This window comes from Naumovozyma castellii, chromosome 1 (assembly GCF_000237345.1).
Source record: "Naumovozyma castellii chromosome 1, complete genome".
NCBI lineage: Eukaryota > Fungi > Ascomycota > Saccharomycetes > Saccharomycetales > Saccharomycetaceae > Naumovozyma > Naumovozyma castellii.
Window position 1 is genome coordinate 1,679,207 of NC_016491.1, and position 24,124 is coordinate 1,703,330.

The window sequence follows — 24,124 nt, forward strand, 5'->3', positions numbered from 1 at the left end:
TCTCAAATATAATAGATGTTTCAAGTTTACCATTAGTTACACTTCTTTGAAAGCCTCACGGAACCATCAGATATGACTATACCCCCATTACTTCTTACGAATGGGATGTTTATCATTGATGACATTGAAACTCAGGATGGTAGGAAGTTTAGAGATGTACCTGGAGGCGCTGGAACATTTACCATCTTAGGAGCCCAAGTTGTTCTCAGCTCTCTTCTTCAGGCTCATGAACAAAATAATTTTATCAGATGGATAGTAGATAGAGGTGTAGATTTTCCTCAGAAATTGACTTCCATTATTCATTCTTGGAATTCGGGTGTGGTCTTCAGGGATGATCATTCTAGATTAACTACAAAGGGAATCAATTATTATGGAGAAAATGAACTTCGAACATTTGCATATTTGACTCCAAAGAGACAGATTGGCGTTAAGGATTGGATAGAAATTGTTGGTGGAGTAGAAAATAATATGAAAGCGGTACAGGGACTTCACCTCGTTTGTTCACCAAAACGTTGTCTTGATATTTTAAATGGATTAAATAGAGAGAACTCAGACTTGACCATCTTTTGGGAACCCCTTCCTAGTTGTTGTAACATCGAAAATTTAGGTCTCATTCAAGAGGTTTTAAAACGTAAGGAGAGGGTAGTAATTTCTCCAAACTCTGAAGAAGCTGCAAGAATGTTTGGTTTGGGGGAACCAAATAATTACGAGGAATACAAAAGTGTCCTTCTCCAATTCAATGATGAGAAAGTTATGAATGATAAGAATATTTGTGTATTAAGATGTGGAAAGGATGGTAACCTCGTATTAAGTCCTAGAAACACTTCATTAAAAAGAAAAATATCCAAGTTTCCAGCATTTCATTCAAAATCGCAAGAGAAAGTGATTGACCCAACTGGTGGTGGTAATTCCTTTCTTGGTGGATTTGCGGTTGGATTTTTGCTGACAAAGGATCTCGGTATTGCCAGTATTTGTGGGAATATATCCGCAGGTTGTATTATAGAACAGATAGGTATTCCACTGTATAACCCGACTACGAGGAATTGGAATAATCGATCGTTTGAAGAAAGGTTGATTGAGTACAAAGATACTCATGGTTTGGATTTTTCTGTCGAGGAAGTATACAAGAATTTGAATGTATCATTATCATTAATTAAAAAGACAAACTATAGCATTGAATATAAAAATCTAAGCTGAATAACACTTATCGAAAAATTCAAATTCATGAGCAGTAACCTTGGCGAATACACCTTCGACTTCCTCAACGGTCAAGTTATTAACTTCTTTGGCAAGAAAATCAACCCAAGTTATGAAATGCTCACCATCATGTAAATCTATCCATGTTTGATATTTCCAATGCAAACTGCTTTTCCTTGGTGATTCATGTGCCCATTGTAAATAAATTTGTTCGGCAGCCCATAGATATGTAATTAGTTCAGCATAGGTGAAGTCATCATTAGTCAATTCTTCCAAATATTGTACGTAGGAATCCACACCTGGAATCAACTTGTTGTCGAATTTCTCTCTATCTTCAGTGGATAAGGATGGCGCCAATAATTCCAAACAATCTCTGAAGTAAGTATTCTCATCGTTCGCAAAGAATCCAATCTTCTTGGCAAGAGTTATTAAGCTGTCTGTTTCTGGGGCCATTGAAGTAATCTTGCAAATTAATTTTAAACCAGTTTCAAAGAATTGAACATCTTGTGCTAAATAAGCATATAGTGTACGATCACTCAAAGTCCCTTGACATAATTCATTGGTTAAGTTATGTTCGGTGGCCTTCTTATAAATGTCCTGATACTTGGTCAATAGTTTTTGAGTTGTGGTAGTCATTGTGTAATTCCTAGTTTGTTGAGACTATTGATTTCTTGAGTGAACTGAAATATCAGATCAGTTCATCTAGCTAGTATTACTTCTCCTTTTATAGATTTTATCTCGATACTAGAATAGGAATTTTCCAAATCCGAACGGGAAACTCACAGAGCAAAAAAGCCAAGTATTCCACTCAAACGATATCATTCAATAATTCCTGTTTCAACCTCGTCAATTCATTCAATCTAGCCTTCTTCAATTCAATTGATTTAATAGAACTCTTAGGAACACTCACTAACCCCAATGACCTGTCATTTTTCTTGTTACCCGTCGTAGTTGGAATAATCGTACGCTCGTAGACATGGTCTAATAAGAGGTTACACTGTGCATCAATGGCCACTAATGTTCCTTGTAAGGATCTTTCCTTTTCAAGTGACACGTAGAGGGTACATCCTATAAAATCATTTAGTTTCAAACAAACCGCGTTTTCCATCATCGGATTCTGATTCTTCTCTTTGCTTCTTTCGTAGTGTTCAGATAAGCAGTTTGATGGCAGATAAACAAATTCTGAAATTTTCAACTATTTGAGAAAATTCAAAAAGGAGAACAACATAAACATTACTTGCAAGCAGAGCCAACTCCAGCATAGAAAATAACAGATCCGCCGCAGAATGACATCTACTAAACCTGCAACGTCGTCACAAAAGAATTACGACACGGTAACATTGAAAACTTTGACGGCATATCAGCTACTATCGCAGAGAGAAAATATGTGTGAGTTATTCCATTTGGTGGATGAATCAGAAAGGCAAAGGTCGAATAATACAGAGATGTTGAGTGACTTAAAGAAAAGGTTGGAAGCAGCAAAGAACGAGAATAAATAGTAAATAGTAAGCAAATGCATCGAATGAACCCCCAGCGTAGAGGCTCTTAGCAATTAGAATGAGACTCATGATCTCGGTATTGGGTACAGGAAATTAAAAAAGATCTTTCTCGGAAGTTGATCTAGATTTGAGTTATGTACTTTCTCAAAAATTCTGTTATAGTGTAATATAAATGGATGATCTCATAAATATAATTGATAATATCCGAATCTTTTCAAGCATAGTCATATAAATACTACGTAAATGTTTACCAACGTCTCCCCAGAACTTTAAGAGCATCCATGTACTCATATACATTTGAATTTAAGCCACTTAAATCCATTTCTCCCAAACCACTTCCGGCTTTATCAAAAACTTGAGAATTATGACTTATTTTGTTATTGCTTTGCTCCACTGAAACATTAACCTGTTTAAAAATATTTGATAAAACTTGCCGTGGATCGCACTCACTTTGGTAATAATCTCTATAGTCACTTCGTTCTTTAGATCCTGCTAATTTTGAGGGAAAGAAGGATGAAGTCCTAGGTTCAAATAAGTTTATTCTTTCTCCTCCTTGATTATTGTTTTGATGATAAACTTTACAATTTTCTTTTTTGCACTCAGTCAAGAAAATTGGGTGTGTATAGTTAGCTGAAAACAACTTTTCATTAGAACACTTCCTTTTTCTTAGCAAATTTGCAACTTTTCTTCGACCTTCTTTCTTCAAAGAAATAGTGTGTGATACAAGTATTGGTTTTCCAATTTTTCTTCTAAAAATACTGAATTTGACCATGTCTATACAGTTGTAGTCTCCATTCTGGGAAACTTTCTTCAGTTGGGATTTGTGACAGTTTTCACAACATTCGGTTAGATAAAAATTTAAAAAAATAAACAGCCCTGTAGGGGGCTCGAACCCCTAACCTTATGATTAAGAGTCATACGCGCTACCGATTGCGCCAACAAGGCTAATTATTTTTAAAACCATTTGTTTATTTTTCTTAGTTGCCTACTTATTTTGATCATGTTACTTCTTTTCACATAAATTTCAGATTAAGTTTTGCTCTATTGTTCATAACTAGACAACAATGAAAACTTGAATGGTAGTCTCCAGAAATAGGAGTAAATCGAAAACATACTTATTATAGGAAGAAACCAAGTTCAATTTCGACTTGATATTTGCTCTAACTAAACCGGCGCCTTCCGAATTACTAATATGGTAACCATAAATGGGAAAGTAATCCCATTAATGCACTCGATATGTGCTACGTCAGCTTTCCTAGCGGCCTTTGTGACTGGTTATACCTTACACTTTCATAAGATTGTCACCAACGCTCATTATACGTATCCAGATGAATGGTTTCCCAGCGTTTCAGCAACAATCGGTGATAGGTACCCTGAAAGGTCCATTTTTCAAATTTTAATCGCTTTAACCGCTTTCCCTAGATTTCTTCTATTACTTGGTCACTATTATCTAAATGGGTCCATCACCACCTTTATTATTGGGCTCTTAAGAACTGTTTCCTGCGGTGGATGGGTATACATCACAAGCACTGATGATCACGACACTCACGATATATTTATGATCGTGTATATTATCTTAACATTACCTTGGGACATAATGATAACTCGCCTATCGGTCAATTCTAGGAGAACCAAAGGTTCGGTTGCAATTACTTTCTTCTTTACTTTAGTTCCCATGATTTATTGGTATATTCAACATCAAGTCGAAAAGGTACCTGGCGCATATTCAATTTACGCTTATTTTGAATGGTCCCTCATTATCATGGATATTGCATTTGATGGATTTGCATATTCTGATTTTTCCATGTTTAATATGATATTAAGTCTAGATGCTGATTCTAGTAAGACCAAATCTTTTTTCGAACTAGAAAAGAAGACATATGCTTCATCTAAGGATATCGAACAAGAAAAAGTACATATAAAACTTGAAGAAGATGACCATAAAATTGAAGAAACAATTTCACAAGTTGAAAATGATGTTAATAAAAGCATACACCCATTTGCATATGATTCGGTTACATATATAATTGTTAACACTTTCAATGCTTTCATTTTCTGGTCAAATTTGACAGCCTTAACATGCAGTATTTGGCATTTCCCCCTATGGTACATGGGAATTTCTGGGTATGAAGCTGCTATTTTAGGCTATTTGGGACCAATCATTCTATATGTTCCATTCATGCCGATTATTATTTACCATTATGGGGTCCTTTTGGGTGGATTGATTGGCGTTGGGGCTTGTTTAGTTGAAACTCCGGAAGCAAGATTGATAACTGTTGCCATTGGTACTGCAATTACGATGGCTACTTTTGCGCAAAATTTGAAAAATAACTCCAATCTCCATGCTAGATCATCATTCACCATCACTTGGTCATTGGGTTTAGTACTATCAGTTATCATAAAAATGGGTTTTTACTCAAATAATCCAATCTGGCCAATTTTTAACGAAAGTAACGGCGGTTATAATATTCATGCGATGATTTTGATTATTATTTCAGGAATGTTGACCCCATTTACTAATAAAATACATAATTCCACGGCAGCATCACAACCTAAGAATCAATCAGTATGTTTTAGTTCAAAGCTTCTGATTTCCGTCGGATTTGGTGCTCTATTATTTGGTATTCATCAATTGATGACAGATGCATCCACTATAATATATTGGTCATGGGAAGGCTACAAGGAAAGCGGGCAAGGTCCTTTGCAATGGCCATGGAGTGCACTAACTTGTGTTGTTATGTTAACTGCTGTAATCAGCTCTTTGAAATTTAGAAGCAATCCATATATTCCTTCATGTTTGTTGGTGGTCTCAACGGCCGTACTATATAATAGACATATCACTGAATGGACTAAATTTATTTTCGGTGGTCTAGGTTATGTTTGTGCAATGATTTGGTTAATCCCTGTATTTTTCAATGCTTTGAGCATAATCAATAGCATTTGGGTTTTTGTTCTTTCATTTGGCGTTTATATCATCTTTGTTTTGGCACACGTCTGGGTTGTTGCCTATGCATTTGTCCCAATGGGTTGGTTGTTAAGAGAACGTATCGAAGTCGTTCTTGCAACTTCATCATTCCTTGTCCTTTTAGGAGCTACTACAAGCAAACGTGCTTTAACGGAAGTTGAGACTCCAGTTATCAGAGACTCACTGGTGTTCAGTAGAAAGTTTTTCAGAATTGTCAGCTTCTTATTCGTTTCGCTACTGGCATTAACGTCTACCTTTACTTATCAAATTAAACCAACAGCTGTTCCACAGCCATATCACCCTGATTCTCATTTGATTACCGCAGGTATTTGGACAATTCATTTCGGTTTAGATAATGATATGTGGGCTTCTGAAGACCGTATGTCTAGTTTGATTAGAGACATGGAACTTGATGTGGTTGGTTTATTGGAAACAGATACGCAACGTATTACCATGGGTAACAGGGATTTAACAAATAAGATGGCACATGACTTGAACATGTATGCTGATTTTGGACCAGGTCCAAATAAACATACCTGGGGATGTGTCTTGTTATCTAAATTTCCAATTGTAAATTCAACGCACCATTTGTTACCTTCTCCTGCAGGGGAGTTAGCACCAGCTATTCATGCTGTATTGAAGACATATGACGACATTCTAGTTGATGTTTTCGTTTTCCATAGTGGTCAAGAGGAAGATGTGGAAGACAGAAGATTACAAAGTCTAGGGATGGCAGAATTAATGGGATCAACTGACCGACCAGCCATTCTGTTGAGTTATTTAGTTACTGACCCGTTAGAGGGTAACTACAATACTTATGTTAGCAAAAAATCTGGAATGCATGATATCGATCCAACTGATGACGATAGATGGTGTGAATATATTCTATACAAGGATCTAAGAAGAACAGGGTACGCCAGAGTTGCAAGAGGTACCATTACTGATACTGAATTGCAAGTGGGTAAATTTCAGGTTTTGAATAAAGACAAACTTGGTAAGTATGGTTCTTCGATCTACAGATATGAACATGTTGATGATCCTCAAGCAGAGGATATGAAATTCCCAGATAAGTTTAATGGTGAGGGAGAAAGGGGGCATTTCTACCATGTTTTCGACAGACCTCGTTATTATGATTTTTAATGAATGGTAGGGTTGCTTCAAATTTTGATTTGAGTGACCTCCAAGAATAACTTTAGCAGATTTTCCGAGAGGTTAATCTCCCTATGTATTTAAGTAATGAACTTATAAAAGCATCTGTTAACGCTCTTGTGTTCAAATATCATTGTCGGTTGATCAAAGGAAGGTAGACCTAACAAATTTTGAATGAAAATTGGCGCCCGGTAACTTACCCAAAGAAATTTTTCCGAGCTTTTGTCACCACCAATGAAATATTCTATTTAAGAAACAGCGCCTGCGAAAACTTTCAATTTTCAATGCTCTTTCTGTTCAAGAAACCACATTCAAATATTTATTGCACATCGGCATTATACGTGATACCATCCAGATTGCTTCGGTAGGATGTTATCATATATGTTGAGGATAAGTTATTATCCTTATTTGGTGTAGCATAGACAAAGTATTTCACCGTTTGAGTCAACCCATTTCAATTTCTACTATGGGTCGATATAGAAGTGTGAGAACATGTTAATTTACAGTTTATAATTATCTATGAATATTCAGTAACTTAGTGTGACACTCTTGAAGATTAAACAGAAGAGCTTTTACTCAAGAATTTAACGTTATCCTATTCAGCAATACGGAGAGGTATCTTGAGATGATCGTCAAAAATGGAGAAAAAGAAATTATCTTAATTACCATATCATATTGAAAATCTTTACTAGCTTAGGGCTCTCACTCTTGGCACTCATTCCTCATTGTTTAACATCAAAAAGATGGGACTCATTTTTCCAACAGCATCATATAGTCTGGCTGCACAATGATCCTCTGCAAAAATGAAATCATCACCTTGATCACACTCACAATTACGGTCATTCCACACCTCATTATCTAGAGGGCAGACTTGATAGGAATCCGCCATGTAGCCGATGTCGTCAAAAATATTGATTGAGTGTCGGTGCGTTAAAAGGGCAAGTGCGATTGTATGCAAGGCAGAGTCTGACCACCTTTCATAAAAGAAACCACCTTTTTGGTCCATATACTCAAAGAACCGTTTGAATTGATTAGTTCTAAAAAAATTTAAGTTAACCACCACAGACTCACTCATTACAGCACAAAAGTTATAAGTTTGACCATCATTTGAGAATAGTCTTCTGAAATTTGAGTTGGACATGAATTCTTGATTTTCCTCTTCAAAAGTCCTGGCATTTTCCCAAATTGTAAACGAAGTTGCAGGACTATCTGTTTTTGCTACTAAAGTTCCGTAAATCATAAATTCATCTTGCATTTTTTTAAATACATCATAATCCACTTCGCAATTTAGTCTAATGTTTGGTTCTACCCTCCAATACCAATCAAATTCCTCAAGAAGAGGGTGCTTCCAGAAAAACCCTGCCAGGTAACGATTTTTAAACCTGGCATATAATGAGTCGCCATCTGGAAGATCTGACATCTCCCATCTCTCTCTTTCTGCTTCCTCCTGATTGACAAAATCAGGATATTCCCAATACTCATTAGGAACTAAGCCAATGCTATAATCGGCTCTTAAATTTTCATTGAGTGTTTTTTGAAAATCAGCGCTTAATCCATTTCTTGTTAAAAATATCCAAGGATAATTGAACTTTGAATTAAATTTCTTCTCAATTTGTTGAATTGAACCAAGAATTCCCTCTAGGTCTTCTTCCTCGATAAACGAAAAGAAGCACGCTTTCGGTCTAATATCTTGATTCAACCAAGACGGTATCATTGCTCCAGACACGGTTTCAGGACCTCCGTACATTAGTGTGAGGTTCTCCCTGAATTCTTGTAATTTTTCCTCACGTGCTTTTTGTCTTTGAGCCTCGACATCCTTTTCATATTGATCTTTAAATTTTATTAATTCATCATTCGAATAATCTTTTATCGTTTTGTTCGAAGACAACGCGTCAGGTATGTACCTTGAATAATCAATTGCTATGCCATATTGATCGAATTCTGGTAATCCACTTCTAGACAAAGAAAAAGAGTTATTCCTAGGTCCTGTTGAGGAGTTATCTTTAGTTAAAGTTACCTTTGGGGCTCTATGTCCAAGGGATAATAACAAAGCTGTTAAAACAATCCCTAGAATATGCAATGCGTTAACGATCGGCTGCTGACTCGCAGTCTTAAAAATCTTCTCATATTTTTCTTGTTTTTTCAAAATAGTCTCTACTTTGGATATAGTCTATAGCTTAAGCTTTGGGAATAAATTGATATGGAAAAATGGAAGATTCAATATATATAGCGGGATTAACCTTGCTTCCCAGGGGAATCCTTGACTCTCCACCACATCTCGTAAAAGTTTCAGAAAACGGAAATGATGGCTTGGCGTTTTCGTTGCCTTTCTTGGCACGTGGTGCACGACGCGACACCGCCGGCCTTCTCATTGTTCTTCTCGAAAACAATCAGCTTATATAAAGACATAACAATTTCGGAGATAAGTACTGCCAAGAAAGATGCTTCTATTTCTTGTTATACAGTATTCCATTTCTTCCATTAAGGATTAAGGTAATTCCACTGAGTAAAGGAGTTAAGTTGTAGGATTGAGGCTTTGCTATCCATGAATTAGAATGAATTTGAATATCAAACAACAGAAATCAGAAAAGATTTGGGTAACAAGGTCAGCCATTTTTAACATAGAGGCATATAATCACCCGGTACTCTATGTTTGAACTCATTTTTAATACAAATTTAACTCCCTCTTCATAGGGACATATTTATTGATAGGCAACCTAAGGGTTGTCGTTAATAGTGTTCTAGGAGTTTTACCTTCCTCGCTATTTAGTCTTCCATCGCTATCTATATGCAATATTGATACACTTCAAATTCATGGGAGAAAGGTATCAAGTGAGGGAATGGTTCCCTCTAGTCAAAATCAACTAGTTACAGCTACAGCGGTCCTATACGCAGCACTACTTCATATCAGTAAAACTCTCGAGGAACCCCGTCAAATAGCTGTTAACTATAACGATTGTAAAAGTGACCCCATTGACCTAATCTTCTTGTTACAAATTTTATTTGGTCAAAAGTGAGAAAAGTGATTGGTTTGATCTTTGTAGGTAAAGAGTCTTTCTTTAGTATCAACAGTACGTTAAACAGGTCAAATTCACATGATAGGGAATAGTTTGTGAGGAGAGATACTTTTTCCAACCAATCATAATTAATAAGGTTTCGTGGTCTAGTCGGTTATGGCATCTGCTTAACACGCAGAACGTCCCCAGTTCGATCCTGGGCGAAATCAATTTTTTTTTACCCTTATTTTGAATTTCTAACGACTGGCATTGAAATAAAGAACTATCCTGAGGCAAGCCTGCTCTGACAACAGAGGTAATACATATGAAAAGGGAGAAATTTTAAGTCCCCATTCTTATTAACGTTATTGATAGGTTTCTATTTTATGAAAAGAAGAGAAAGTCGGTTTGGCAGTATGTTTCTAAAATTGAGAAATCCATTCTATAAAACGACATGAATTCAAAAATATTTCTCAATACAAAGTTTCTCATTCTACCAAATTCAAATACTACATCAATTGAGATTCTCTCTGAATTAATTCGAAAATTTGGTGGAGAAATAATTGAAGATTTAGAGGACTTGGATAAGAATACTGTAATTCTCATTAATGATTCATACATAGGAGATTCTGGAAGTTTGATCCAGCAAGATCTCTTTCGAAGAGAATGCCATGTGAATTTCACAACTTTAGAAGATTTTGTGCATGCTAACGAATTACAGATAGTAAGAGTAAGTTGCGTAAGCCGATGGATTAAGCAGGGGGCATTTCAAATCCTGGGGGAGGACCTCGTCAGCATAATATCTGACACTGGGGAAGAACACGGTAGCCAAACGTCAACTGATAATTCCATAACTGATATCATTATTGATGAAAATGTTCCAGATAGTGAAGCAGAAACAGAGGGAAATATTGAATTAGAATCATTTGAGGATGTAGAAAATAGGAATAGCATGCAATATGAGCACATAAATGAGCCGCTAATAGAATCTTCATATATAAACCTGGGTAAGAATGATGTTTTAATTAAAGCTCTGAACTTATTAGCAAAGAAATACAGGCTTAAAGGTGATCAATTCAGGGCAAGAAGTTATACTTTAGCTAAGGCCTCAATTGAAAAATGTCCCTACAAGATTGAATCAGGTGCACAAGCACAAAGAGAATTAACTAATATTGGGTTAAGTATAGCTAAGAAAATAGACATAATATTAAAAACCGGAATATTACCTGGTCTTGAAGAAGTGAACCTTGTTGAAAGGAAACTCGATTATTTTACGAACTGTCATGCTGTTGGATCCTACAAAGCCAAAAGATGGGAGCTATTTAAATTGAGTTCATTTTCTGATGTTGTTACTAGGTTTCCTGATGATTTTATTACTGACTGGACAATGCTTTTCGGATGGTCCTATTATGAAGACTGGTCTAAACGTATCAGCCGAGAAGAATGCGAGTGTCATTTGAAGATTGTAAAGGATACGTTGAAAACAATTGATCCATCTTGTCATGTTGAACTACAAGGAAGTTATGTTAGAGGTTCAGAGACATGTGGAGATATTGATTTGTTATTTTACAAGCAATATTGTGATGATACCAAGGAAATTGGAATAATATTTGAAAAACTAGTGCGCCTGTTATTTCGTAAAGGTTTCATTCAATGCTCGTTAATGCTAACCTCCAAATTGCAGGAGACTTTTAAAGATATTCTCAGAGAGAGGTTTCAAAAATGTGGTTTAAAGTATCCATCGGGTAGTAGTCTTTTTGCATCGGATATTAATAAGAAGTATTATTTAGGTACAAAGCTACCTACTTCAGTATATAAGGCTAGGGATGAACCCCCTCTATTAAAATTGAAAGAATGTGACAAGTACATGTCATTGAGCTCTAGCAGGAAGAATGAGAATCCATGTAGAAGGTTGGATTTTTTCTGTTGCAAATGGTCAGAAATTGGTGCTGCAAGAATGCAATGGACTGGCTCCGGAGAATTTAATAGATGGATACGATTACTGGCCGATAAGCATGGATTAAAACTGAGCCAACACGGCTTATTTACTAGAGAAGGCGAATTACTAGAAAGTTATGATGAAAGGAAGATTTTTCAACTGTTACATGTTGACTATGTCAAACCAGAACTGAGAAGTGAAGGTTTATGGCAACAAGATGAGACAAAAGGAATGATTAAAAAGTGAAATGTGTAGCAATCATACGAATATTGAAAATAAAGATGAACGTTTAGTTTTGTTCATCATGTTTTTAATATGGTCAAGTCTGTTTAAATTTCTATGCTGTTTTCAAAGTTGTTTGTGGAAACATAAAACATGTTCGTTCATTCATTAAATGGATGCGTTATTAATATTATAAAGATGTATAATTACGTACGTATCATCAATCATTATCTAATAAGTATGTAGTTGGTAAAAAGGTAAATAAATAAAATTAATTAAAGGAAATCAATTGTTATTCGTTTATTTCTTTTCAGACAAGAAAGCAACACCTGGCAATTCCTTACCTTCCAACAATTCCAAAGAAGCACCACCACCGGTAGAGACATGGGAGATCTTTTCGACAACACCGTACTTCTTAGCAACAGTAGCAGTGTCACCACCACCAATGATAGTAACGTTACCAGCTTCAGAAGACTTGACGACTTCGTCCAACATAGCCTTGGTACCTTCAGCGAACTTGGCGAATTCGAAAACACCTGGTGGACCGTTCCAGACAATAGTCTTAGCCTTTGCAATGGTAGCAGCAAATAGCTTTCTAGATTCTGGACCACAGTCCAACCCTTGCCAGCCAGCTGGAATACCTTCCTTGTCAGTGACAATCTTGGTGTTAGCATCGGCGGAGAAAGCGTCAGCAATAACGAAATCAGTTGGTAGAACAACTTCGACGTTCTTAGCCTTAGCCTTTTCCATCAACTTTGGAACGATTTCAGCACCAGCCTTGTCGAAGATAGAGTCACCGATTTCAGCGTTTTCAATAACCTTCTTGAAAGTGAAAGCCATACCACCACCAATGATGATAGAGTCGACCTTGTCCAACAAGTTGTCAATCAATTGAATCTTGTCAGCAACCTTAGCACCACCCAAGATAGCCAAGAATGGTCTGGTTGGGTTGTCCAAAGCCTTACCGAAGTATTCCAATTCCTTGGCCATCAAGAAACCAGCAGCTCTTTGTGGTAGATCGAAACCAACCATGGAAGAGTGAGCTCTGTGAGCAGTACCGAAGGCATCGTTAATGTAGACATCAGCCAAAGAAGATAATTGTTCTCTGAACTTGGTGACATCTTCCTTAGAAGCCTTAACCTTTTGACCGTCAACCTTTCTGGAACCTTCTTCTTCAATGTGGTATCTCAAGTTTTCCAATAGGATAACGGAACCTGGAGCAGAAGCCTTGACAGCAGCGTCAACGTCAGCACCGACACAGTCGTTCAAGAAAGTGACTGGCTTACCCAACAAAGTTTGCAATTCTTCAGCGACTGGAGCCAAAGAGTATTTGTCGTTTCTTTCACCATTTGGTCTACCCAAATGAGAAGCTAAGACAACGTATCTTGGGTTGTGTTCCAAGACGTACTTGATGGTTGGCAAAGCAGCAACGATTCTTTGGTTAGAAGTGATCTTCTTACCGTCTAATGGGACGTTGAAGTCGACTCTGATGAAGACACGCTTGTCGTTCAATTGTAAATCTTTGACAGATAACTTGGAAGATAGAGACATTTTTATTGAATATTTCTTGGGGAGCTATCAAGAAGAGAACTTGTTACAAAGAAGAAGAAATCATTATGGAACAATAAGGGAAAGGAAGTGTAGTGTACTAATTGATATATAAATATTGACAGATGTGAGTGCTCGATTGATTGTGTTCGGAGAATCTGATCGAAGGTGCGAGAAACCTTGCTTGCTTGCTTGTTTGCCATGACGAGGATCCTTGTGAGCCTCAGCGGTCTGTGCTGTTGGACAACAATACGTAGGTACAAGTTCCCTCTGGTCTGTCCTTTGTTGGTTGCACTTGTCTTACTTTATTTTTCTGGAAGCCCGTTCTCGAGCAACAAAGAGGATGCCCGGTGTATGGGTGTTTTGGTCAGGTGCAAGTTTGTAGGTGGGCACTTTTGTTCCCGAACCGGGTGGCTTCTCAATATTCCTCGTTCAAGCCAATGTTCGATTGTTAGACACATTTGAGAGGGTGGTCGATGGTCCCTTGATTAACGGAGTGTTGAGTTTACATATCATCGACATTGGCAAATAGTCTCAAAATAGATATAAAGGCTATTTACCACTTAAAAGACATTTTGTATTATGCTGATTCAAAGTTCTGTACTGTTAATATGGTTGCAACTGCTATATTTAACTACCGAGGTGGTTCAATCGAGGTCCAATCAAGTACCATTCCCTCCCAAAAACTACAAAGAAGATGACCTTCTACTAAACATTCCTAACCGACCTAGAAACCCGGATGGAGAGTGTCCACCTTGTTTCAATTGTATGCTACCGATGTTTGAATGTAAGCAATTCTCAGAATGTAATTCGTATACAGGTAGATGTGATTGTATTGAAGGTTTTGCCGGTGACGATTGTGCCTTACCGTTATGTGGGTCCCTTGAGAAGGGGAACAATGAAAGACCCATCAGGTCTAATGATACTAATACATGTCAATGTGACGATGGGTGGGGCGGTATCAATTGTAATATTTGTCAGATGGATTCCGTGTGTGATTCATTCATGCCGGATCCATCATTGAAGGGTACTTGTTACAAAGGTGGTATTGTCGTTAATAAATTATTTCAAGGCTGTGATGTTACTAATGAAAAAATATTACAAGTGTTGAAAGGTAAGAAACCACAAGTCACCTTCTCGTGTGATGAGACTACGAAGGAATGTAATTTCCAATTCTGGATTGATCAAATTGAAAGTTTCTACTGTGGATTAGATACGTGTTCCTTTGATTACGATCTTTCTGGCAATTCAACTCATTATGTTTGTCAGGATGCTAAATGTAAATGTATCCCCGGGACAATGTTATGTGGTGCCAATGGATCCATTGATATTGGAGAATTCTTGACAGAGACTATTAAGGGACCAGGTGATTTTACTTGTGATTTGGAAACTAAAAAATGTAAATTTAGTGAACCTTCTATGAACGAATTAATTTCAGACGTATTTGGTGATCCATATATTATGTTACATTGTGAATCAGGTGAATGTATCCATTATAGTGAAATTCCAGGTTACAAATCTCCATCAAATGACAAGGGAATGTCATGGGAGGAAAATTTAATATTAGCTTTAACTAGTATCGGTGTACTAGCATTGGTTACATTTGTTAGTTTCTATATTGCAAAGTCACCTTTATTTAGAAATGGGAATGATGGCAAAATCCATCTACCAGATGATGCCGATAGTGGAGATGGTGTTGGTACTGCTGCTGCAGGTGATAATTTTTTGAAATCTGAAACTTCTGCCACATTATCGTTTGAAAATATAACATATGAAGTACCCAGTTTGAATAAAAATCACAAATCTCAGCCAAATTCGAATGTAAAAGTGTTGAAGAGTATAGACGGTATTGTAAAACCGGGACAGATATTTGCCATTATGGGTGGATCCGGTGCCGGTAAAACAACATTATTAGATATTCTAGCGATGAAACGTAAGACTGGTCAAGTTGGTGGTGAAATTAAAGTTAATGGGAATATAATGTCAAGAAAATCATATTCCAAGTTGATTGGATTTGTTGATCAAAATGATTATTTACACCCAACATTGACAGTCTATGAGACTGTTTTGAATAGTGCATTATTAAGATTGCCCAGAACAATGTCATTTGAATCCAAACAATCCAGAGTGTTTCAAATTCTTGAAGAATTAAGAATATTTGACATTAAGGATAGAATAATCGGTAATGATTTTGAAAGAGGTATTAGTGGTGGTGAAAAACGAAGAGTTTCCATTGCATGTGAATTAGTCACGTCTCCATTGATTTTATTTCTAGATGAACCCACATCAGGTTTGGATGCTAATAATGCCAATAATGTGATTACCAGTCTTGTTAGACTTGCCAAGAATTATAATAGAACGTTGATATTGACTATTCATCAACCAAGATCGAACATTTTCAATCAATTTAATAAACTAGTATTGTTAAGTCAAGGTGAGATGGTATTTTCCGGTGATTCCATTAAGATACATGAGTTCTTGTATAATAATGGATATGAATGTCCAATCAATTATAATATTGCTGATTATTTGATTGATATCACATATGAATCCAAGAAGAAGGTCAAAAAACCTTCCAATCTAGAAGATCTAGAAGTTGGTCCATTACAAATTGAAGGTGAAATAGATCCTAATAGTACAGATAGTGTTGCCAAACAAGGGTTACGTCGTAGTACTACACAGGCGGAATGGGAGAATTTTGCCGCTCATAGAGAAGAATTACAAACCATTTTAAGTACCCATGATGAGGATCAAGAAGAAGAGACAGTTGGATCATTGAATACTATGATATTACATGGTAAATTCGTGGAAGGTTCGTATTACGGTGAATTACTCAATGAAATTAAGGAAGTTTCTGCCACTGGAACTACCTCTAATACAGGACGAGGATCTGATGTTACTGGTGATATGGAAATACCAAAGAGTGCCACATTTATTCAACAATTGAGTATTCTATGTTCACGAACTTTCAAGAACATTTATCGTAATCCCAAATTATTAATTGGTAATTTTGCATTAACGATCTTATTGAGTATATTCTTAGGAACGTTATATTATCAATTAAGCAATGATATAAGTGGGTTTCAAAATCGTATGGGATTATTTTTCTTTATGTTAACCTATTTTGGATTTGTTACTTTCACTGGATTAAGTTCATTCTCATTAGAAAGGTTGATTTTCATTAAGGAAAGATCGAATAATTATTATTCTCCGCTGGCTTATTATACCAGTAAGATTTTAAGTGATGTGTTACCCTTAAGAGTGATTCCTCCTATTTTAATGGCTATAATAATATACCCGATGGCAGGATTAAATATGAGAAATGAAGGATTTTTCAAATTCATTGGGATATTAATTCTTTTCAATTTGAGTATTTCATTAGAGATTTTGACTATTGGTATAATTTTTGAAGATTTGAATAATGGGATCATCTTAAGTGTCCTGGTTCTTCTAGGGTCTTTGTTATTCAGCGGGTTATTCATTAATACGAAAGATATTACGAATGTGGCATTTAAATACTTGAAGAATTTCTCAGTATTTTATTACGCGTATGAATCGTTACTGATTAATGAGGTTAAGACGTTAATGTTAAAGGAGAAGAAATATGGATTAAATATTGAAGTTCCTGGTGCGACAATCTTGAGTACATTTGGATTCATGGTTCAAAATTTACAATTTGATATTGAAATATTGGGGGTGTTTAATGTTGTGTTTTTGATTGTTGGATATTTGGCATTGAAATGGATTGTCGTTGAACAAAAGTAGATCATAAAAGAATTCGATACGTATATATATATTCTATTCGGTTATTATATAGCATTTCTCTAAGCGGTTAAAAAAATACTGTTGTACGGGATATTTATCGATGAGATCAAAAATCTGGAAAAAAAAAAAATACCAACTGAATAAAGTGAAGCAGGAAAAAAAAACATGCTCTAGTGAGAAGTAAGAAAGGGGAATAAGAATATAACGAATAGTAATGAGTAATAGTAATGACAATAATAAGACAGCGGCAGTGGCTGAAACGGGAAGTGGAAGTCTGTTGCTAGCGAATGGTGTGCAACTATCTGACAATGCTCAAACACTTCATTCTACGATGATGAAGCAGGGAGTTGGGAAACTTTTCAACCAACAGGAACTACAAACAGCTACGAATATTTCATCATTAGCTGATTTGATGTTAATTGTCCAAGAGTTATTGGATCAAAATTTAATTAAATTGATTAAACAAAATAATGAATTAAAGTTCCAAGGTGTTGATATCAGTGAAGCGCAAAAGAAATCGTCGATGAGTGCGGAGGAGGCGCTTGTATATTCATACATTGAAGCGAGTGGTCGTGAAGGTATATGGTCCAAGACTATCAAGGCGCGTACGAATTTACATCAACATGTCGTTTTAAAATGCTTGAAAAGTTTAGAATCGCAAAGATATGTTAAGAGTGTGAAGAGTGTTAAATTCCCCACTAGGAAGATATACATGTTATATAATTTACAACCATCCATTGAAGTTACAGGTGGACCGTGGTTTACGGAGGGGGAATTGGATGTTGAATTTATTAATAGTTTAATTACTATTGTTTGGAGAGTTGTCTGTGGTACGACGTTCCCCAATGGATTCAAAGGGTTCAATAGTAATCACCGTGCAGGGTCCAAAGTATTACATTATTCGCCCGAGGTGAAGAACTATTGCACCACGGAGGAGATCCTGGAGTTCATTACGAACGCGGAGGTGAGTACGGTGGAGTTGAGCGAGTCGGACATCCGATCTCTTTGCGAAGTGCTAGTGTATGATGACAAGTTGGAGAAGGTTGCCCATGGCTGTTACAAGGCGACGTTACAGAGTGTGTTGATGTTGAATGCAGCTACCGGTGGGGCGACAGACGACGAGGCCCACGGTGGAGACGACATGAACGAGTTCTCCATCTTTACATACTTCAACGGTATATCGCAATCGCAAGGTGACAAGGAAGCGGTGTACTTTGACGAGTGGACCCTCTAGCGCATTAGATAGACTCATAGAGCACATACATAGAATACATACATAGACACACTTCAAAGATCGTTAGTTGTTCCCTTGTACCGGACACAAAAGCACTCCGGTTTCTCGGCCCAGGCTCAGCCGCACGAGTGCACTTGAGCTCACGGAAAACAGATTTTAGGCTGACTCTCTCTCAATTTCAATGGAGAAGAAACGGAAGACCCTGATCGCAGTCTTTGGGCAGCCCCGCAAAATTCGACACGAAAATTGGAGTAACGAACCCTTAACGGATGGACAGCAAATCAGATCCACCACCGCATCGTCCTTTGTACTATGTGTAAGTGCCAATTATGTGGAGAAACGAACTTAGTAAGTAGTTGATTCATCTGTTTGGTTGATAGATGAAGTACTCAGCTCCGTTTGTTGAATGGAATTGGTGGACCCTCCCCTCCATTTCGCATCGCCGGACAACAATCGAGGCACGATCAGATACGATCAGATACGTCCTCTCGACGACCTATAAATACAGACACTTATTTCCTTACGTGTAAGTAACTCTTGTGTCCTTCCATACTCTTCCTATTTTTATCTTTGTCTTTGTTTATATTTTTATCTTCTTCTCTTAATACAACTAACAAGATCGAACAGAACAAGCCTGGCTACTCTTTCCCATCTTTTCTAACAAATTACTATAACACAAACACAAATGTCCGACAAAGAACAAACAAGTGGAAACACTGACTTGGAAAACACTCTACACCCACAAGACACAGACAACATCCCAACTCACAACTACTCTCAGGATTCTCTGGGCAAGATTTACACCGGCGGTGATAATAACCAATACATTTACATTGGTCGTCAAAAATTCTTGAGATCTGATCTTTATGACGCCTTCGGTGGTACTTTACAACCAGGTTTAGCACCTGCTTCTACTCACAAGTTCGGTAATCCTGCTCCTTTGGGTCTATCAGCTTTCGCCCTAACTACTTTTGTCCTTTCCATGTTTAATGCCAGAGCTCAAGGTATTGTGACACCAAATGTCGTCGTTGGTTTGGCCATGTTTTATGGTGGTCTCACACAATTAATCGCCGGTATTTGGGAAATCGCCTTGGAAAACACTTTTGGTGGTACAGCATTATGTTCATATGGTGGATTCTGGTTAAGTTTTGGTGCTATTTATATCCCATGGTTCGGTATCTTAGACGCTTACAAGGAAAAGGAAAGTGACTTGTCTAATGCCCTTGGATTTTATCTATTAGGTTGGTGTATCTTTACATTTGGTTTAACCATTTGTACTTTGAAATCAACTGTCGCCTTCTTTGCCCTATTCTTCCTATTAGCAATCACTTTCCTACTACTATGTATTGGTGAATTCACTCATAAGGTTGGTGTAACAAGAGCAGGTGGTGTATTGGGGGTCATAGTCGCTTTCATTGCATGGTATAATGCATATGCGGGTGTGGCTACAAAGGAAAACTCTTATCTAGTGGCACATCCTTTCCCATTACCAACAAACGAAAGAACCTTCTTATAATTCTAATTCCAAAATCTAATTTCAAATCCATCACCATTAATCTAAACCCAACATTCAATCAATTATCTCTTGTAGATATAATGATAAGTTCGTCCCCTTTAGAAGAGTTATGGTACTTTGCTATACAATACGAAAAGCGTTTTTCTAAGTTTATCTGACTGGTTTTTTTTCTCTCTCTCTCTCATCCTTTTACATTACGTACCTTTCCCTTCTTTATCTTTATAATGATTATAATGAAACAATAATATTCCTTCGTTCTTTAATTTCTTATGTATGTTCCTTATATGCTTCACCTTTGTTTCAGGGATCTATCCCATCTGGGCCAAAAAAAAAATAACTCGATATACCGAAATTTCATAAAAGATAAAATCCACCACCAATCTATTCATTCATTCATCAATCCCTATTCCAAACAAACAAACAAACAACAATTAAACAAAAAAGAATATACAATAATGAGTTGGGAAGGTTTCAAAAAGGCAATAAATAGAGCCGGTAATAGCGTCATAGTGAAGAATGTAGACAAGACAATAGATAAAGAATACGATATGGAAGAAAGACGTTATCGTGTCTTACAAAAGGCAGGTGATGCATTACAGAAGGAGGCAAAGGGGTTTCTGGACTCCCTGAGAGCAGTCACTGCTTCTCAAGTGACCATTGCTGAGGTCATTTCTAATTTGTATGATGATTCCAAGTATGTTAGTGGTGGTGGGTATAATGTTGGTAATTATTATTTACAATGTGTACAGGATTTCGATTCTGAGACTGTGAAACAATTGGATGGTCCATTTAGAGAAACTGTGTTGGATCCTGTGACTAAGTTTTCAAGTTACTTTAAAGAAATTGATGAAGCTATTAAGAAGAGAGCTCATAAGAAACAAGATTATGATGCGGCAAAGGCAAAAGTGAGAAGAATGATTGATAAACCTGCTAAGGATGCTTCCAAGTTACCAAGGGCTGAGAAGGAATTGGGGTTATCGAAGGATATCTTTGAACAATTAAATAATCAATTGAAGATGGAATTACCACAATTGGTTTCATTAAGAGTACCTTATTACGATCCTAGTTTTGAAGCTTTAATTAAAATTCAATTGAGATTTTGTACTGATGGGTACACGAGATTGGCCCAAATTCAACAATATTTGGATCAACAATCAAGAGATGATTATGCTAATGGGTTATTGGATGATAAGATTACTGATTTGTTACAACAAATGTCCACATTAGATATTTGTGCATTGGGTTTCAAATAGATTATTGTGATTGATTCTTTTTCTTTTTCTTTTTACCTCTATCAATATGTAATTTCAAAAACAAGCTGACAATAATGAATATATGAATGAATGAATAAATAAATAATTAAATACTTTGTAACGTAGTTCAACATTGTGCGTGCGTTTAAACGTATATCTTAATTTAAATGATGCACTAGAGATATAAAAAACTTTAAAACGTTATTAATAATAATACAGGACAACTAGAACAGAACAATAAACCCAACATAAAATGAAATAAAATAAAGAGAAAATAAAATAAAACGCATAAAAATAAAAACAACTTTGCTTGCCTTTTTCATTATAAATTCAATGGGTGCTTTTTTTTTTAAGCCTTCACTGGCGTTGAATGATTCGCCACACAACATTTAATTTCTCTCCCCCATTCAGAATTTAATACTTGCTTCCCATTGATTCTACGATGTGGAACAGGATCTAACATAGAATAGATCACATTTCTACATCTTGCTCTCTTTAATTTCTCTATAGGTTCATAACCACCTTTTTCCTTTCTGCCCATAATATATTTCCCATAAAATGCATCACTCTTCTTGGCAAAATCCCATAACTGCCTTCCAGTTCTCATAGCCATATAAATAACACCACATGCCCAAATATCAACACATCTTGGATCAAATTCCTCTTTAATGTATTCTTCAGGTGCAATATAAGGACTTGAGCCACAAACACCTCCACTCAAATGAATGTCATCTTCCCATGCCATCTTAAAGCATTCACTATTACCGAAATCCGTTATCTTTAAGACACCATCAGATGTTAGTAGAAGATTTTCTGGTTTTAAATCACGATGAGACACACCCATATCATGCATATACACAACACCACGCATTAATTGTTTGAAGAAACAGTCTGCTTCAGCATATTCTAATTTCCCCGCAGAAACAATTAAGGAAAATAAATCACCACCAGAACAATATTCCATGACTTCACAGTATTCTCCCTTTGCATCTTGGAAAAGATCCAGAGTGGTAACAATGTTTATATGGTGTAATGATGAAGAAATGCAAAATTCAGATGTTAACCTTTTAGAGTATTTTTCAAATGGTTCTGAGCTTTTCTTCTTAAATTCCTTAACAGCAAAAAGAAGTTCTTTTTCTTGTTTTGGATCCTTCTTATGACATATCCTCACAGTACCAAATGCCCCCTTACCAAGAACTTCTTGACATCTACCATATTTCTCAGCAAAGCAACGAGTATCCGTGTTGACAGTTTGTAATTCTCCCTTCTTGTTGTATATCTTCTTATCCAATTTATTAAAAGACATCATTGAAGAATTATTACTTTCTCCCTCAGCACTGGTCATTTGTTTCACCAAACCAGAAATTAGACTTGGTGGACAATGTAGCAATGGTTTATCAAGCATTAAATCAGGGACAGCACTTCTGGCTTCACCTCTTAACTTTTGGGCACCAACCATGTTTTTAAGCATCGTAGATAATTTCTCTTGTCTCTTAGCATTCTTTAAATGGTGTTCATGTTTACCATTTTTGAGAGCCATAAACCTCTTGCATTGCAGATTTGTACTTGATGGAGTGGTAGATGACGATACTGCTGGTTTTTGAGATAATGTTGGTTTGGGCGATAGTGTTGGTTTAGGTGACAAGGTTGGTTTGGGTGATAGTGTTGGTTTTGGGGACATTGAAGTTGGTTTCTGTGTCACTCCTGGTTTCTGAGATATTGCTGGTTTACCTGGAATTGGTGGATAGAAATAAAGTTCGTTTGGATGGTTCGTATGACTAAGCATTGTTATATTGTGTGATTTTGAAGAGCCTGAACTTTTTGGTGTTATTGGAATATTGAATTTGGACATAGAACTTGTAGCACCTGGTGTGGCTACTAATGACACTGCAGATACTGAGGATGCAATTGATGATGGAGCCGAAGTGGATGATTTTTCATGCTCTGTAGAGTCTATTAAATGATATTCATCAAACGATGATTTGGATGTGTTTGGTGATGGAGTCTTAGGTTCCTTACCTAATGATGAGGAGTCTTTACGCTTAGTAGTGTTTATGTTTGGTGGGTTCTTTGTTATATTAGCATTTGATGAAGACTTATTAATATCATTTTTGCTAGCTGTCTTAGAACCTCCGCCAAATAATTTGACGACTTTTGATGATAAGGTAGGTTTTCTGGAAACTTCTGTAGATGAATTATTATTATCTTTGCTCATTAATGAACAATTATGATATTTGTTAGAATAGAAAAAAGTTAAATGACCTTCAATAAAACGTTAGTCGAAGTGATGTCAGTTGATGTAAAGTTAAAATATCCAATAAATTATGTCTCTTTCTTCTTTAAATTTATCTCTGGATAGTGGTGTGCTTAATAACAAATTATTCTTAATAATGTTGGTTGTGGTTGACGCTGCAATTATACAGCAGAGTAGTCTTATTCAAAAAGGAAAAGTTTCCAATACGATAATATCAGATGATTGATGATAGAAGCGGAGTATTAGATTAGTTATTCAATCAGGGATGATAGTAGGTTCAATTTATTCAATAAATGTGTATCGGTTTATTCGGTGGTGTTTTGTTTGCCCCAAGGAGAAAGAGTGGGATTTGTTCGGTGATCATCTAGCAACATTTATAATATTGTTCATTGGTGGCGATGTTCTCTTTTTTTCTTTCTTACCTTTTCTGGTCGTTTTAAGTGATGTAGGGTTCTTTAGGGTTAGTTTAATCCCACGTTTCTATTAGGGTTATTTCTGTTTTTAGTCAGGGGATGTTTTGTCTTAAATTTTAAAAACCCTAAAAGCCCTAACGAAATTTCAAATCAGTAACAGGAATACAAGATATT

At 36.4% G+C, this 24,124-nt stretch overlaps 14 protein-coding genes and 2 non-coding genes across 16 annotated transcripts; 9 read left to right on the forward strand and 7 right to left on the reverse strand.

Annotated features, from left to right (window-relative positions):
• Positions 1-72: 72 nt before the first annotated feature.
• On the forward strand, positions 73-1,197 carry MAK32 (Mak32p; the record flags this gene model as incomplete). Its single annotated transcript, XM_003673739.1, has 1 exon — positions 73-1,197. The coding sequence occupies one exon, from the start codon at positions 73-75 to the stop codon at positions 1,195-1,197; it is 1,125 nt and encodes a 374-aa protein (XP_003673787.1).
• On the reverse strand, positions 1,189-1,833 carry PET18 (Pet18p; the record flags this gene model as incomplete). The annotated part of the gene is made up of 1 exon (XM_003673740.1): positions 1,189-1,833. The coding sequence occupies one exon, from the start codon at positions 1,831-1,833 to the stop codon at positions 1,189-1,191; it is 645 nt and encodes a 214-aa protein (XP_003673788.1).
• Positions 1,834-2,005: 172 nt separating this feature from the next.
• MAK31 (Mak31p) lies at positions 2,006-2,308 on the reverse strand (the record flags this gene model as incomplete). Its single annotated transcript, XM_003673741.1, has 1 exon — positions 2,006-2,308. The coding sequence occupies one exon, from the start codon at positions 2,306-2,308 to the stop codon at positions 2,006-2,008; it is 303 nt and encodes a 100-aa protein (XP_003673789.1).
• Positions 2,309-2,483: 175 nt separating this feature from the next.
• Positions 2,484-2,696, forward strand: HTL1 (Htl1p; the record flags this gene model as incomplete). The annotated part of the gene is made up of 1 exon (XM_003673742.1): positions 2,484-2,696. The coding sequence occupies one exon, from the start codon at positions 2,484-2,486 to the stop codon at positions 2,694-2,696; it is 213 nt and encodes a 70-aa protein (XP_003673790.1).
• A 247-nt stretch (positions 2,697-2,943) lies between these two features.
• NCAS0A08520 (uncharacterized protein) lies at positions 2,944-3,468 on the reverse strand (the record flags this gene model as incomplete). Its single annotated transcript, XM_003673743.1, has 1 exon — positions 2,944-3,468. One exon carries the CDS (start codon positions 3,466-3,468, stop codon positions 2,944-2,946), a length of 525 nt encoding a protein of 174 aa, XP_003673791.1.
• A 100-nt stretch (positions 3,469-3,568) lies between these two features.
• NCAS0Atrna7K lies at positions 3,569-3,641 on the reverse strand. The gene has a single exon. It is a non-coding gene; the product is annotated as a tRNA-Lys (tRNA).
• Positions 3,642-3,888: 247 nt separating this feature from the next.
• On the forward strand, positions 3,889-6,801 carry CWH43 (Cwh43p; the record flags this gene model as incomplete). The annotated part of the gene is made up of 1 exon (XM_003673744.1): positions 3,889-6,801. One exon carries the CDS (start codon positions 3,889-3,891, stop codon positions 6,799-6,801), a length of 2,913 nt encoding a protein of 970 aa, XP_003673792.1.
• Positions 6,802-7,525: 724 nt separating this feature from the next.
• Positions 7,526-8,557, reverse strand: NCAS0A08540 (uncharacterized protein; the record flags this gene model as incomplete). Its single annotated transcript, XM_003673745.1, has 1 exon — positions 7,526-8,557. One exon carries the CDS (start codon positions 8,555-8,557, stop codon positions 7,526-7,528), a length of 1,032 nt encoding a protein of 343 aa, XP_003673793.1.
• A 1,405-nt stretch (positions 8,558-9,962) lies between these two features.
• Positions 9,963-10,036, forward strand: NCAS0Atrna9V. The gene has a single exon. It is a non-coding gene; the product is annotated as a tRNA-Val (tRNA).
• A 224-nt stretch (positions 10,037-10,260) lies between these two features.
• On the forward strand, positions 10,261-11,991 carry POL4 (DNA-directed DNA polymerase IV; the record flags this gene model as incomplete). Its single annotated transcript, XM_003673746.1, has 1 exon — positions 10,261-11,991. One exon carries the CDS (start codon positions 10,261-10,263, stop codon positions 11,989-11,991), a length of 1,731 nt encoding a protein of 576 aa, XP_003673794.1.
• Positions 11,992-12,267: 276 nt separating this feature from the next.
• On the reverse strand, positions 12,268-13,518 carry PGK1 (phosphoglycerate kinase; the record flags this gene model as incomplete). The annotated part of the gene is made up of 1 exon (XM_003673747.1): positions 12,268-13,518. The coding sequence occupies one exon, from the start codon at positions 13,516-13,518 to the stop codon at positions 12,268-12,270; it is 1,251 nt and encodes a 416-aa protein (XP_003673795.1).
• Positions 13,519-14,097: 579 nt separating this feature from the next.
• ADP1 (putative ATP-dependent permease ADP1) lies at positions 14,098-17,280 on the forward strand (the record flags this gene model as incomplete). The annotated part of the gene is made up of 1 exon (XM_003673748.1): positions 14,098-17,280. One exon carries the CDS (start codon positions 14,098-14,100, stop codon positions 17,278-17,280), a length of 3,183 nt encoding a protein of 1,060 aa, XP_003673796.1.
• Positions 17,281-17,494: 214 nt separating this feature from the next.
• RPC34 (DNA-directed RNA polymerase III subunit C34) lies at positions 17,495-18,514 on the forward strand (the record flags this gene model as incomplete). Its single annotated transcript, XM_003673749.1, has 1 exon — positions 17,495-18,514. The coding sequence occupies one exon, from the start codon at positions 17,495-17,497 to the stop codon at positions 18,512-18,514; it is 1,020 nt and encodes a 339-aa protein (XP_003673797.1).
• Positions 18,515-19,199: 685 nt separating this feature from the next.
• On the forward strand, positions 19,200-20,030 carry ADY2 (Ady2p; the record flags this gene model as incomplete). The annotated part of the gene is made up of 1 exon (XM_003673750.1): positions 19,200-20,030. One exon carries the CDS (start codon positions 19,200-19,202, stop codon positions 20,028-20,030), a length of 831 nt encoding a protein of 276 aa, XP_003673798.1.
• Positions 20,031-20,299: 269 nt separating this feature from the next.
• On the forward strand, positions 20,300-21,283 carry RVS161 (amphiphysin-like protein RVS161; the record flags this gene model as incomplete). The annotated part of the gene is made up of 1 exon (XM_003673751.1): positions 20,300-21,283. One exon carries the CDS (start codon positions 20,300-20,302, stop codon positions 21,281-21,283), a length of 984 nt encoding a protein of 327 aa, XP_003673799.1.
• A 349-nt stretch (positions 21,284-21,632) lies between these two features.
• On the reverse strand, positions 21,633-23,498 carry SAT4 (serine/threonine protein kinase SAT4; the record flags this gene model as incomplete). Its single annotated transcript, XM_003673752.1, has 1 exon — positions 21,633-23,498. One exon carries the CDS (start codon positions 23,496-23,498, stop codon positions 21,633-21,635), a length of 1,866 nt encoding a protein of 621 aa, XP_003673800.1.
• Positions 23,499-24,124: the final 626 nt, after the last annotated feature.